This window comes from Salminus brasiliensis, chromosome 17 (assembly GCF_030463535.1).
Source record: "Salminus brasiliensis chromosome 17, fSalBra1.hap2, whole genome shotgun sequence".
NCBI classification, from domain to species: domain Eukaryota; kingdom Metazoa; phylum Chordata; class Actinopteri; order Characiformes; family Bryconidae; genus Salminus; species Salminus brasiliensis.
In genome coordinates, this window is record NC_132894.1 from 10,366,107 (window position 1) to 10,378,710 (window position 12,604).

The window sequence follows — 12,604 nt, forward strand, 5'->3', positions numbered from 1 at the left end:
CTTTGCACAGGTGGTGCTTGTCCATTTAGGATTGACATCTGTCATTGCTCATGTCAAAGTGGGGCAGATGCACGCTGCACTCGAGTCCAAAGTGCTTGTGGTTAGTGCCCAAGGTTGGTTGGGTTTCTTACATTTCTTCCTACATTAGGCCCCTTTTTACACTAGAACATGTAACTCTACTACTTTTCTCTCTTTGCCATTCAGTGTGTGGAGATGACACCTGTGAGCTAGAGGAGAGTTGTTTGACTTGTCCTGCGGACTGTGGAGTGTGTCCTATGCCCATGTCCATCAAGGTGGCCATTGGTCTCCCAGTGGCCTTGTTTTGCAGTGGCTTCATCTTAACTGTGGTGGTAAGGAAGTTCATAGTAGACTGGAAGAAAATTATTATGAACTCTTAAAAATAAAGGTGCTATTGTTCTTTAAACAATGTAATAAAATTCATGGTTCTTCATGAATTTGTAGCACCTTCAGTGTTTAAATAGAAAAAGCTGGCTATTAGCCATCCTTAAGGTATTATCAGGTTTAAGGCTTTACCGGGTAATTTTCCATTACAATGGATTTACCCTACTAAAGACCCATTGTGTGTTCCACCATTCCTGCTGTTGTTGGGTTTGCTGTTTTACTCTATTACTTTTTATTCAATCTGTTCCCTAGTGGCTGCAATACCAAAAGCAGAAGATGTTTTGGGATGAAAGCTGGATCATTAATTACAATAACATATTGTTCGGTAAGATCTTAAGAACCCTTAATCAACCTTTCACAATACTATTCCTAACAAACGGAAACAGGTGCTGAATTGTTACACACTGAGGAGGACAAGACAAAAATCAAAATGTCTTAATCAAAGGACAGACGATTGATTTAGGGCAGAGATGCTGACATACGAGCAAAAATGATGTGTGAATACACTAAAAGTTACTTTTAGTCTCCCTGTATCACACTGTATAAATCATTTGATTTAGACTTTCAGACATTTTAGAAGGCTTTCTACTGTGCATTGCAATGCCCCTTCCCACCCAGGGTTGGTGCTAATGGACCTACTCAATATTAGGCAGGTGGTACTAATGTTATGGTTGAAAAAGAAAGGTGGCATTGTTGCACTGCAGACATAGTGTATACCGCACAGCACCAGGGGCCTGGGGTTGTGGGTTTGAACCTCGCCCTAATCCCTGTTCTCCCTGTGTCCGCGTGGGTTCCCTTCAGGTACTCCAGTGTCCTCCCACACACCAGAAAAATGCTGGTAGGTGACTTGGCTATGCTAAATTGCCCCTAGTTATGGATGTGAGTGTTGCCATGCAATGGACTGGTAACCTGTTCAGGGTGTATTTCTGTCTTGCTCCCCAAAATATCTGGGTAAGTTCTTGATCCATTGCAACCCTGTCCAGAGAAGAGGATAAGTGTTTGAATATGATTATTTAGCTTTATCATTTCAGTGTCTCTACAACCTAAAGCCTAGGGGACTTTAGACTGCCCTCCAAGGTGCTGCAGAACGTCTACTCCAGCACGCATTGGATACACGAAAGTGTCCTGATGGGGAATACCACAGCCTGGTTTGGGAACAGCCCCAAGCAGGGCAGACAGGATGAAAAAAGGAACTAGCAAAGTGTTTTATTTAAATATGATTATTTAGCTCATTCATATTTAAGTGGTTTAATGGTAGGCACACAGTACATACAGTGCAATTTGACATTGTAGGTGTTATGTGTGGTCAAATAGATTCAATCAAAAATGGCAATGTCTGAAACAGTTTTACAATCTGTGAAGGTGATTCTTTTTGTCTCCATCTTAGGAAAAGTGTGCTACATGGGCTTCTGTAGCACCACAAGTCTCCAACAAGTGAAGAGCAGCTCCAGCATCAGCCGGGCCACAGATGTAACTGTGTGCACGGTGGTGAACACCAACTTCAAGTCAGGCTTCATTCAGCCCGGCATCTAGTGAGTACTAGCAGCTTACTGTGCCTTCAGGCACTCCATTCACACTGGAATCTCAATCGCTTGTCTTTCTTGTTAGTGACGGAAGGACAGTAGCTGTGAAACACATCCAGAAGAAGCACTTCACTCTCTCCAAAACAATCCGGAAAGAGATCAGAGAGGTCAGGTGAGTAATTTTAGTCATTCTTAGTAATCCTAGCTGGCCTTCCTAGGTTTCCGGCCAGTGAATAGATTAGGAAATAAAAAAAAAAATCTAGGAACTCACTGCATAACACTACTTTCTTTACATGCACCTGAAAAAACACAATTGTAATGCAGGCTTAATAAGCAACAAAGGAAAAAGAGTTTAATACAGGCCTGTTTGGAAATTTGAGGTTTATAATCTGTTTCTCCCACATTTCCCACATTCAGCACATGCAGAAATTCAGAAATGCATGTTTCTAGTTCACCTTTTTTTAAGTATGTGTTTTTTTTCTAAATTAGGGAGCTAGACCATCCAAACCTGGCTAAGTTCATTGGAGGCTCCATCGAGGTCCCATTCATTAGCATTGTCACAGAGTATTGTCCTAAAGGAAGCCTCGCTGATGTTCTGCTGAATGAAGATATCCCTATCAACTGGGGCTTTCGGTAAACATTTCTTAGTTTTCCAAATATTTCTTCATTTGGTTAGCATTTGTTCCCCTTTTTGTACAGCTATATGTTCCAAAAGAAGTTGGAATTCACTCTTATTTATGACCAATGTTTTATTCTTTTCTTATCCTTCAGCATAAGACTGTAATGTATTGTGTCTTTAAAGACCCAGCGTCCTAAATATTTTTATTTCCCCAATTGTTTATTGTCCTGTAAAAATGGTCCTGATGTCTTAACCCCCTAATGCAGAAAGGCTTATTACACACTAATGTGTATTTTTCAGTAACTACAGGGGCTTCTGTACAAACACTTTCAGCCTGCTGGCGGGCCATAGGCTGTTTAAGGGGTTAAACAAGAAACATTATATGTCCAAATGTATGTGGACACCCCTTCTAATGAATACATTCAGCTACTTTAAGTTGCTCACTTACTTTAATCTGCTCTTTTACTTTAATCATAATGCACACACACACAGCTTGTCTAGTCCCTTTAGAGAAGTATTGCCAATAGAATAGGACTCTTTGGAGAAAATAAACATGAGCATATTTTGATTGGCCACTCTGTACTCTACCTTATTCAAAAAGCAGTCTGGGCTGAAATGCTCCTTGTAAATTCAATGTTAATGGGTGGCGCTAAACTATATGTCAGCATAATAGGCAGATCACAAAAACAGTGAATTCAAAACAAGATGCTTTTGCGGCTTAGTATGTAACGTCTTCTTAGGTTGTGACATCACAACCATAATGAATTAGTTTTACAGCTTAGTGGACTATGTGGACTGTGTGAAACTTATATCAGTGCTCAGATACTTAATTAAACATGCTATTAAACATGTACTGTCCATCTTCTAATTCTGAGTTTCTATTTCTCTTAGCTTATCTTTTGCCACAGATATTGCTCGTGGCATGGCTTACCTGCACCAGCACAAAATGTTCCATGGGAGGCTTCACTCCCGCAACTGTGTTGTTGATGACCGATGGGTCTGCAAAATATCAGGTACAAAAAAAAAAGCTTCACCAAGTCACTGGCCAGTTCGTTCACTTCTTGTGGGTAGATTTTACAATGCTCCAGAAATGTGTCCTGATCAACCATGTTTCTCCATGACTACACAGACTATGGTCTAATGGCCTACAGAAAGGAGGACGCTGAAGCACTGAGTGGCACCTTTCTCTGTGAAAACCTCTACCGCATATACTGCGCCCCAGAGGTTTTGCTGGGCAGCACAAGCAGCACCACAGCTGCAGCTGATGTGTACAGGTGGGTACAGTGTGTACATGTACAGGTGGGTATATGTACAATAATGGGTGTTAATTAAGATTAAGCTTAAATCTAGCTCAGTGTTCGGGGGCCTCTAGCTGCATGCTTGACATTGAGCATGGTGACCTTAGGCTCCTGCGAGGCAGTAGCACAGTAATTGTACAATAACACCATTTATTTTTTCATGCTCTGCTTAGTTTAGATTTTTCTAAACTAAGCAGAGCAATTCCCACCCAATTGTTAGTACTTCCCCTATCACACAATGCTACCAGCACTGGAAGGGGAAGGCAAGCAAGTGCTTCCCCAAGGCACATGCTCAACATGCTTGGAGGAGCACACTAACTGCCAATTCTGTCACGCGATACCTGCACTGGCTTAAAGGTGCCATAGAATGCATTTATATAGTATTTTAATTGTGCTGTTGTGCTATATACTCACATCCTTGGTGTTTTGTGAGTTGCCACAAATCTGTTAAAAGTGTTAAATTGTGTTAAAATGTACTTGATAGTATTTTTGTTGGGACATTATAGACCCTGGATTATATGAATATATAATTTACTGAATATATTTTAAATGTATTTTCCTAAAAATGAAAAAGTACCTTTTTTTTCTTTTTTTTAATAGCCCAGGTCAGTAGAGACCAGACCACCACCCCCGCACTGGGGATGAAGACATTTTTTTCTGTTATTTTTGTATATCTATACTAAATGATCTCCAGTTGCACTAATACCCTCACCATCCCAAAGTAGAAAAACAGTGTAAAAGGATGAGGAAAGTGGAGCAGTTGGTCAGAAAGAATGAGGGGAAAGGAAAGAGAGTGACATATTTGCATATCTAGATACAGAACTACACAGGGAATTATTTATTTATTTCCCAAAAATAAAATAATAATAAATAACTTGGCCTGTATAGCGATATTTGCAGAAACAGTCTTATGTATTGTGAATATGTATTCTGAATACCATTGCATCATACCTTATATGCACAACCCTGGAGATTATGATACTGGGATTCCTGCACAACTCACCCAGTTCCATTCTGGACTCTAAACTCATTACTATATTTCAAACCAAACGTATTAGAGTACAGAACCAAAACCAAAAAGTTGGCATCACTGTTCAGTTACATATGAACTGCAGTGTAAATACAACTATGATATGTTAATGGGTTCATTTCCTATAAACAGTCACTATTGACAAGTATAAGTTTAAGGAAACGTTTGGGGAAAGTACGGCGCACCACCACTGGAACACACTCAGGCACGTACTTGATCTATATGTGCATTCGTGTGACAAATGTACCATTGAATTTGTTCATTTTTTCCAATCATAAATCAGTTCAGTAAACCTGACCTTGAGTGTAAAAGTCTGTAAACACACAGATATCTCCAAAACAAACATCATCTGAAGATCCAGACAAGGATCTTTTGTTCATTTTTTTATTTACATCCTGGAGTCTCCTCAAACAAAGAGTATCTTGCTTTCGGTGGTGTAAAACATGGTGTGTTTTCTCCTTTCTTTAGCTACTCCATCATCTTAGTGGAGATAGCCACACGCAGCGACCTTATTTCGGTATGTATGAAGAGACATAGTGATTATGGTAAGTATTTGGACTGTTTGTAAAGGTGCTGAGGGTACATCTGTGTCATTGTTGAATCAGGAGCAGACTGAGCCCATGAAGCTGGATGTCATGTGGCGTCCTCTTCTTCCTGAACTGAAGGCTGGGAAATCAGATAGCGACTGCCCCAACCAAGCAGAGTATTGTGAGGTTTGTAGCTCACTCGTTACAAGGCCAAGTTGAAGAAAAGAGTCATCTGCTGCGTGTATAGCATAGCACAGCCAATTACCACAGGAAATGGTCTGACACATTTCCTATTCTTCAACAAGCATAGAAAACCCATTGACCTGAAATAATTTTAGAAACCAACAGGCAGGTGCTGCAGCCGCATCTGCTGATTACCACAGACTACAAGTTTGACATGTATCCTTAAACTTGGTACAGAAACCCTGTTCACTCAATGCTCACTTATGTTAAAAGCCAGAAGGCTGCTGTTGAAGGAACTGCCTCTTTCCCTCTGGCTTCTATTATAACAATGACAAAGTATCTCCAAAATGGTAAATTTACAAGAGAAGGCAAAAACATTTTTAAAGGGTTCTTATTATTCATTTATCTTGTGGTTGACTTGTTCCCCTTGAGACTTGCAGTCACAATTCTCTAATCTCTTGTTGTGTGATATAATGCTGTGCAGCTTATCAAGAAGTGCTGGTCCCACAATGTCACCACCAGACCGACATTCGAGCAGGTGAAAAAAATGCTGGACAAAATGAACCCGCACAAAGTCAGCCCCGTTGACATGATGATGAACCTGGTAAGAGTCTATAATGGTGCACACTCACAAAAAGCTAACACACTTACGTTTATGTAACAACCACCAACAACCAAGCTCACTCAAACCTGCAAACTAAGATCTCACTTTACATTGGTTTATTATTTAATAATTAATTTAATGAATGATAGCTGTGTTAGCCAGAGTAACAACATAGTTTCTGTTTTTCTTCTAGATGGAAAAGTACAGTAAGCATCTGGAGGCTATAGTGGCTGAAAGAACACAGGATCTTCTTCAGGAGAAGCAGAAGACAGATCGCTTGCTTTATAGTACATCGACAGTCTATTCTTATCAGCCTTCTTTTTCAAGAACTAAAATAACACTGGCTTCAGTTCCTGAAATGTGGCCTAGTGAGATAAAACTTGTTGTAGAGGCGCCATCTAGTGAAAGCATAAAGCCATACTCTTGTTGCCGTGCAAAAAGAAAATTGATATGATTTAAAACATTAGTGTTAAAATATGAGAATGTGCCCTTAGTCACAATTCAAGTAATTTTTCAAATTAACTTTAGAGATTAAAAAAGAAAAAAACAATTTGGCTTTCTCCAAATTGCCACCAAATGTCACTTTTCATGATGCCTGCAGTCTCAGAATTATTTAACCCCTTTATGACAAGCATCTTTACTACTGCTGATCTGCTGCAAATGTGATACACAGCAAGACACCCACTTCTGGTTAAATTCCTGAGGAATCTTAGCCCATTCTTTGGCAGTGGCCTCCAATTTACTAATATTCTTGGGTTTGTGAGCTGCAACCACCTTCTCCAAATCTCAACAAAGATTTTTCAATGCGAATTAAGTCAAGCAACTGTGACAAGCACTGCATAACCTTCCAGAACGACTTCTGAAATCAAGCTTTGCTGAACAAGTGTTCAAGTCCAATGATGAACAAGTGTCAGCTTCCTCAAAGAAGGCATGGTGTCCCTCCACACACCCAGTGCATTACCAAGCCACCACCAGTGATTCACTGTAGGCAGGGTCCTCTTTTCAGCAAACCTTTCCCTCTTCCTCCTCCAGACATACCGTCCAGTCCCCCCGACCCAGTCGGCCTAAGAAGTTCCAGTTTATTTTCTCCACAGAATAAAATCCCAAAAGATCTGTAGCTTACTCATGTGGTTTTGAGCAGACTGGAGCCAGCGTGTTCTTGCGCTTTTGGGTCAAGTTGGACAGGTACAGAGGCATTCAGAAGTTTAGAATGCGACTGACTGTACAAACTGAAACCTCAGTGCCTGCTGCCACCAAATCTTGCACCAAACACTTTGACCACCTGCCTCCTCAGGAATCTGGCAGCAGCCTGTAATAGCACCCTTTTTCTGCCATGTTCAGGTAGTGTAGCCAGTGTTCTTCTACCTTTGAACTTGCCAACTATGCTTCCAGCTGTATCTCTAGGAACATTCAGTGCCTTTGCTCTCTTTTTGTCCCTTTTCCCTGTTTGTGCAAGGCAATGATCTCTTCTCATGTTCTCTTCTTGTGTTGAGTTATTTAAAATGTCCTTGTTTGATTGGTTTATTGTAAGCAGCTGAAACGTTATGAATTCTGCCAATATGACTAATTCCCAATGCAACTGTAAGGTCATTCTGAATACTATATGTTTAAAATGTGTGTGCAGGTATGCTGCCTAAACCAGTGGCTGACGATCTTAGACAAGGACGTACAGCAGAGGCACAGAGCTACTCCAATGCCACCGTATATTTTAGGTAGGTGTCAAAATAGTGAGACGCAGAATGAGTCTATTGCATTTGAACTGAAAATATGATACCTTGGTGACAATGCTTCTATTTTACATTTCTTTCTAATTTCTTAGAATCATCCATGTAACAATTTGAGTAAAAAGTAGAATATTTGGATTTTTAAAAATTCATTTTAAAGTTTCTTAGTACCTGATACTTGTCCTCCTCATGAGCGCAAGCAAGGACTCAAGCTGGACATTGACAATTTATTGCAAAATGCCTCTAATAAGTAGATAAGATTCACCTGATGGTCATCTGAACACAAGCATCAACAGAAGAGATTCAAATATTGAAAATTTTTTATATATATATCTTTTTATATAAAGGCCTTAACATGGTCAATGGTCCCAAATCTACTGACGTGAATAGTAACCTAGAAATAATGCAGGAGCATTTCTTCTTCCTCTTACTTGTCATAACTTTGACTTGTTTTTCCCAGCAGTTTGGACCCCACTGTATTAGTCAAAATTAATAGTCCCATTTACAGAACATAGGGCTGAAATTAAATTGCCTTTGTCTTTCCTATTTTGTAGTGACATAGTGGGTTTTACCCAGCTCTCAGGTTCCAGCACCCCCCACCAGGTCGTGGATTTCCTCAATAAACTCTACACTACGTTTGATGACATCATTGACAACTATGACGTCTACAAAGTGGAGACTATTGGAGATGCTTGTGAGTGTAATTGGAAGAATGCTAGTGTAGTTTTCACTTTATAGCTCAGTAGTATGATTTCATGGTCAAAATTCTTAACATTGAGTGTTCATTTTCCAGATATGGTAGTGTCTGGTGTACCAAATGAGAACGGCATCAATCACGCGGGTGAGATTGCCAGCATGGCTCTGGATTTGATCAGTGTTTGCCATGCATTTAAAATCCCACACAAGCCCACCACGCAGCTGAAGATACGAGCCGGCATCCATTCAGGTTAGCATGGTTTCCACCAATTATACGCCTCTGAACCTTCCCTGCAGTGAACAATTATACAGCACTCTATGCTTGGCTTATTTACTTGTATGTGTGCAGCAAGAGAGTGTAACCCATTTGTTGCCAGGCACAATCTGTGGTAGTAATGATCTAGTCCTTTATCACTATAGGCCTCCTGTGGGCTAGATGCTTTTGACTGGTGGTCTATTCTGAACCCTCCTCCTTACTAGCTCCACACACTATAAGATAGAATGATCCACCATACAAGTTGTATCTGGTCATTAATGGTTCTAATGTGATCCCTTCCAACTGATGGATGGGATACAGCAAGGGTTTCCAGTCCCAGTAATGGGGACCCCACACTACGCATACTATGCTTACCCTCTTCTGGCACACCTGATTCAACTCAACCTAATTAATTTGTTCCTCAGGAGCTGGAGCAATGTGTTAGAGTATGGACAAACATAAATGTATCCAGGACTGCTTTTAAGGCCAGTGGAGTAGAGAATGACTGTGCACACTGTGCAACAACAGATACAGCTTCAGTAATTGTAAACCTACAGAATGGGATGCTTTGTTAGGTGTTTCTGATAAAATGGCCAGTGAACATAAGTTAGATGTACAAACTTGGTGTGACAGCTTATACAAATCCATGTCATAGGATCCTTTACATACATAACTATGGCCACTACACTGTTTAAATAAATGTACTGCTACCTGCTTTAATTCATCTACATAACTTACTTTGCATTATAGAGATCATGACTGATCCTCCATACCTCAGGATATGAACATTTCACATTTGCTTTCTATCTTTTCTTCCAAAGGCATAGAACTGGCCTGACAAAATAGTAAATACAAATAATCTATTTACATTGACTCATGGTAAGTTCGTGTCTGGTGGCTGTTTTAGGTCCCGTGGTGGCTGGAGTGGTCGGCACAAAAATGCCACGTTACTGTTTGTTTGGAGACACTGTAAACACAGCATCCCGCATGGAGTCCACCAGCGAAGGTACCTGAGCAAAAGGAACCATGTATACACTAGGTTAATGATCAGCACTCCAGACTGCTGCTATGTTTGGCTTTGATAAGGAATGGTTTTGGAGACAGGATGATGGCATTAAATTATCTTTACAGCTTTGCTTACATAAAACACTGTCAGTAAACATTTGCCATATCATTGACTTTATTTGATTATTATTTGTATTGTATAATGTAGGCTAAAAGAAATTCAATATTCAGTATATATTAAGTAAAATATAACCATAAGATATCAAGATCATGATCCAATCCGCATCATCAGAGGTTAAACCCTTAGCTACTAGACAGCATTCTGAAAAATACTACTAACCTTGTTTTTAATTATAACATTACATTTACAGTACAGTACAAAGGTCAGTACTGTAAAACTGCTACTCTTCATTATTGGATTTCCAGCCATCTAAAACATGTTCATATTTTAAAGAGGATTATATATAAAGCATCCATTCATATGAAGAAGAGAACTGGAAATGGGACTAACAACCATGCAAGATCCAGTAGACAATCACCATCAGATACACGGCACTTAAAGCTTTCATCTTTGAGTGAGAAAGTATAAAATCAAGTCCCATTCTTGCGTCAGATCTGAAAACAACAAGTGTTTCTGTCCATCCTTCGACTGTGAGAAGATGACTCAACAATGTGGGTTTGAAAGGATGTGGAGCGGATGAAGAAGCTCTTACTGAGAAAAGCAAACAGACAAAAAAGAAGAACATTTGCAAACCAAACAGCGGAAGTTGCTGCTATTCTCAGAACAATAGATCGACAATCCCAGACCTCGACATCATTGAATATGTTTGGCATTATATGGATGGTGGGAAGCAGAAAATGACTTCCAAGACTGATCTTTGGACGTGTGGAAACGTCTCCATGAGGATTTCTGCAGCTGTAATAAACCCAAAGAGTGGACATAAATTTTGCTTTTTTAAGGCCTACCTGTCATTTTTGGAAATTAAATAAATGAAAGGTAGTCTTTCACTTTTGCACAGTAGTGTACATTATATAAAATTTACATTACATTGTTATTGTAATGTTATATACATTTTATATGTATATATATTTTAATTATATACAATACTACTATATTTTCTAAATTGCATTTGCTTGAATGAAATCGAGTATGTTATGTTTTACAATGCTACAACTGCTTGTCTTTGACAGCCTTAAAGATTCAGTGCAGTGAATCCACAGCTGATCTTCTCCACACTCTTGGGGGATATGCCCTGGTCTGCCGTGGCACTCTAATCGTGAAGGTGAGATGGCTTCCATTGTTCTGCAAACATTATAACAGTATAATGTGCTTATTTTAAGTGTTTTAAAACAGGCACATTTTTTTACAAATAAGATATTGGATGAATTTTTGGATGCAGAAATTCCTTTTTTGGGATTATTTGTAAGAACAGTCACACATGCATATTTTGTGAGATTATCAGGGCAGGATTTTTGAGCTGACTCACTGTGGTTGCTATAGATAACTGACCTTTTCTTATGGAATGAGCTCTACCCCAGATTGACAAGATGATTTATGTGGTGACCCCTTTAAAACCTCACAACCTCTGTGTAATATATTGCACATATATTATGCAGCTATTCACCCGTTGGTACCGAAATCTAAATAAAAGATTCCCAAAACTCATCATAAGGGATCTCATACCCAGCTGATCTGCCTGCATTGTTCTCACAGAAATGAATGTCCTGAAAAGTGTCCTGTTAAGAACATACAAAAGACGACAAGGGTCCCACGAGACAACGCTGTAGGGCCTAGCTCAGCTGTGTCATGTCTCAATTAGAGCTTGGCCTCAGCTGGCTCCTGGACTGGCTCTTCTACCTCCTCATTCATTATTCAGAGGCAAATAGAATCCCCCTCTCTGCATTTTAAGCGAGATGTACAAGGACAGAGACACGGCTAGGGGAGATTTACTGCTTGTCTGTAACCCTTTGTCTTACAGGGCAAAGGTGAGATGACAACTTGGTGGCTGGAGACAAAAAAAGGCCCCTTGGATTGTTTTCTTCAAGATGAGGAGCCACAGTGTGGGCCTGTCCCAGTTAGCAGCTAACATTACTGTCCAGAATAAAACTGTCTACTGCTGTCCTGGTAGTTCTGTATTGATAACTATACCATGTGAATGTAATCTGCCATCAAAATTGTCAAAGAATTGCTTTTTTTTTGCACACAATTCATTCTGTGATGTGGCATAAAGTACTGTGTATTTCTGTTTAATAACACTACTTGTTGATTTCTAAAAGATGCATAGTTCTGCATTTAGACTCCCCAGACTCTTGGACTGGCTGATAATTTGTGAATATCTGTGATTATTAATGAATAAACTGTGAATTGTGTAAATTCAGTTCATTCCGTTCAGAATTCAGATGTTGTTGAATTCAGAGGTATAGAGCATAAATTAACACTAATTGTATCTAGTTTATTAACTCATGAAAGCCTGAGATTTTGCTATTTTCATTAATAAATTGTATAAATGATCAATAAATAAATGAATTAATTATTTGATTGATTACTTAAGCCTTGTAATACAGATGATACTATATACACAATATATACACATGTCCAAAACTATCCAGACACCCGCTGTAATAAATGTAGGCACTTTAAGGTGCCACAGGAGTTCAGATGTGCACACACAGCTTGCATAATCTACAGAAAAAAGCACTACTAATGAAATGGGGGTGACAAAGGTCACCATCCACA

The 12,604-nt window shown here is 39.5% G+C and overlaps 1 protein-coding gene across 1 annotated transcript; it reads left to right on the forward strand.

Moving 5' to 3' along the window:
* The first annotated feature begins 683 nt into the window (after positions 1-683).
* On the forward strand, positions 684-12,336 carry LOC140538491 (atrial natriuretic peptide receptor 2-like). The gene is made up of 16 exons (XM_072661074.1): positions 684-727; positions 1,790-1,934; positions 2,011-2,097; positions 2,415-2,558; positions 3,436-3,557; positions 3,674-3,818; positions 5,341-5,389; positions 5,478-5,585; positions 6,067-6,186; positions 6,380-6,473; positions 7,811-7,898; positions 8,465-8,604; positions 8,704-8,856; positions 9,770-9,868; positions 11,059-11,150; positions 11,847-12,336. Exons 2-16 carry the CDS (start codon positions 1,804-1,806, stop codon positions 11,952-11,954), a joined length of 1,680 nt encoding a protein of 559 aa, XP_072517175.1. The 5' UTR covers positions 684-727; positions 1,790-1,803; the 3' UTR covers positions 11,955-12,336.
* Positions 12,337-12,604: the final 268 nt, after the last annotated feature.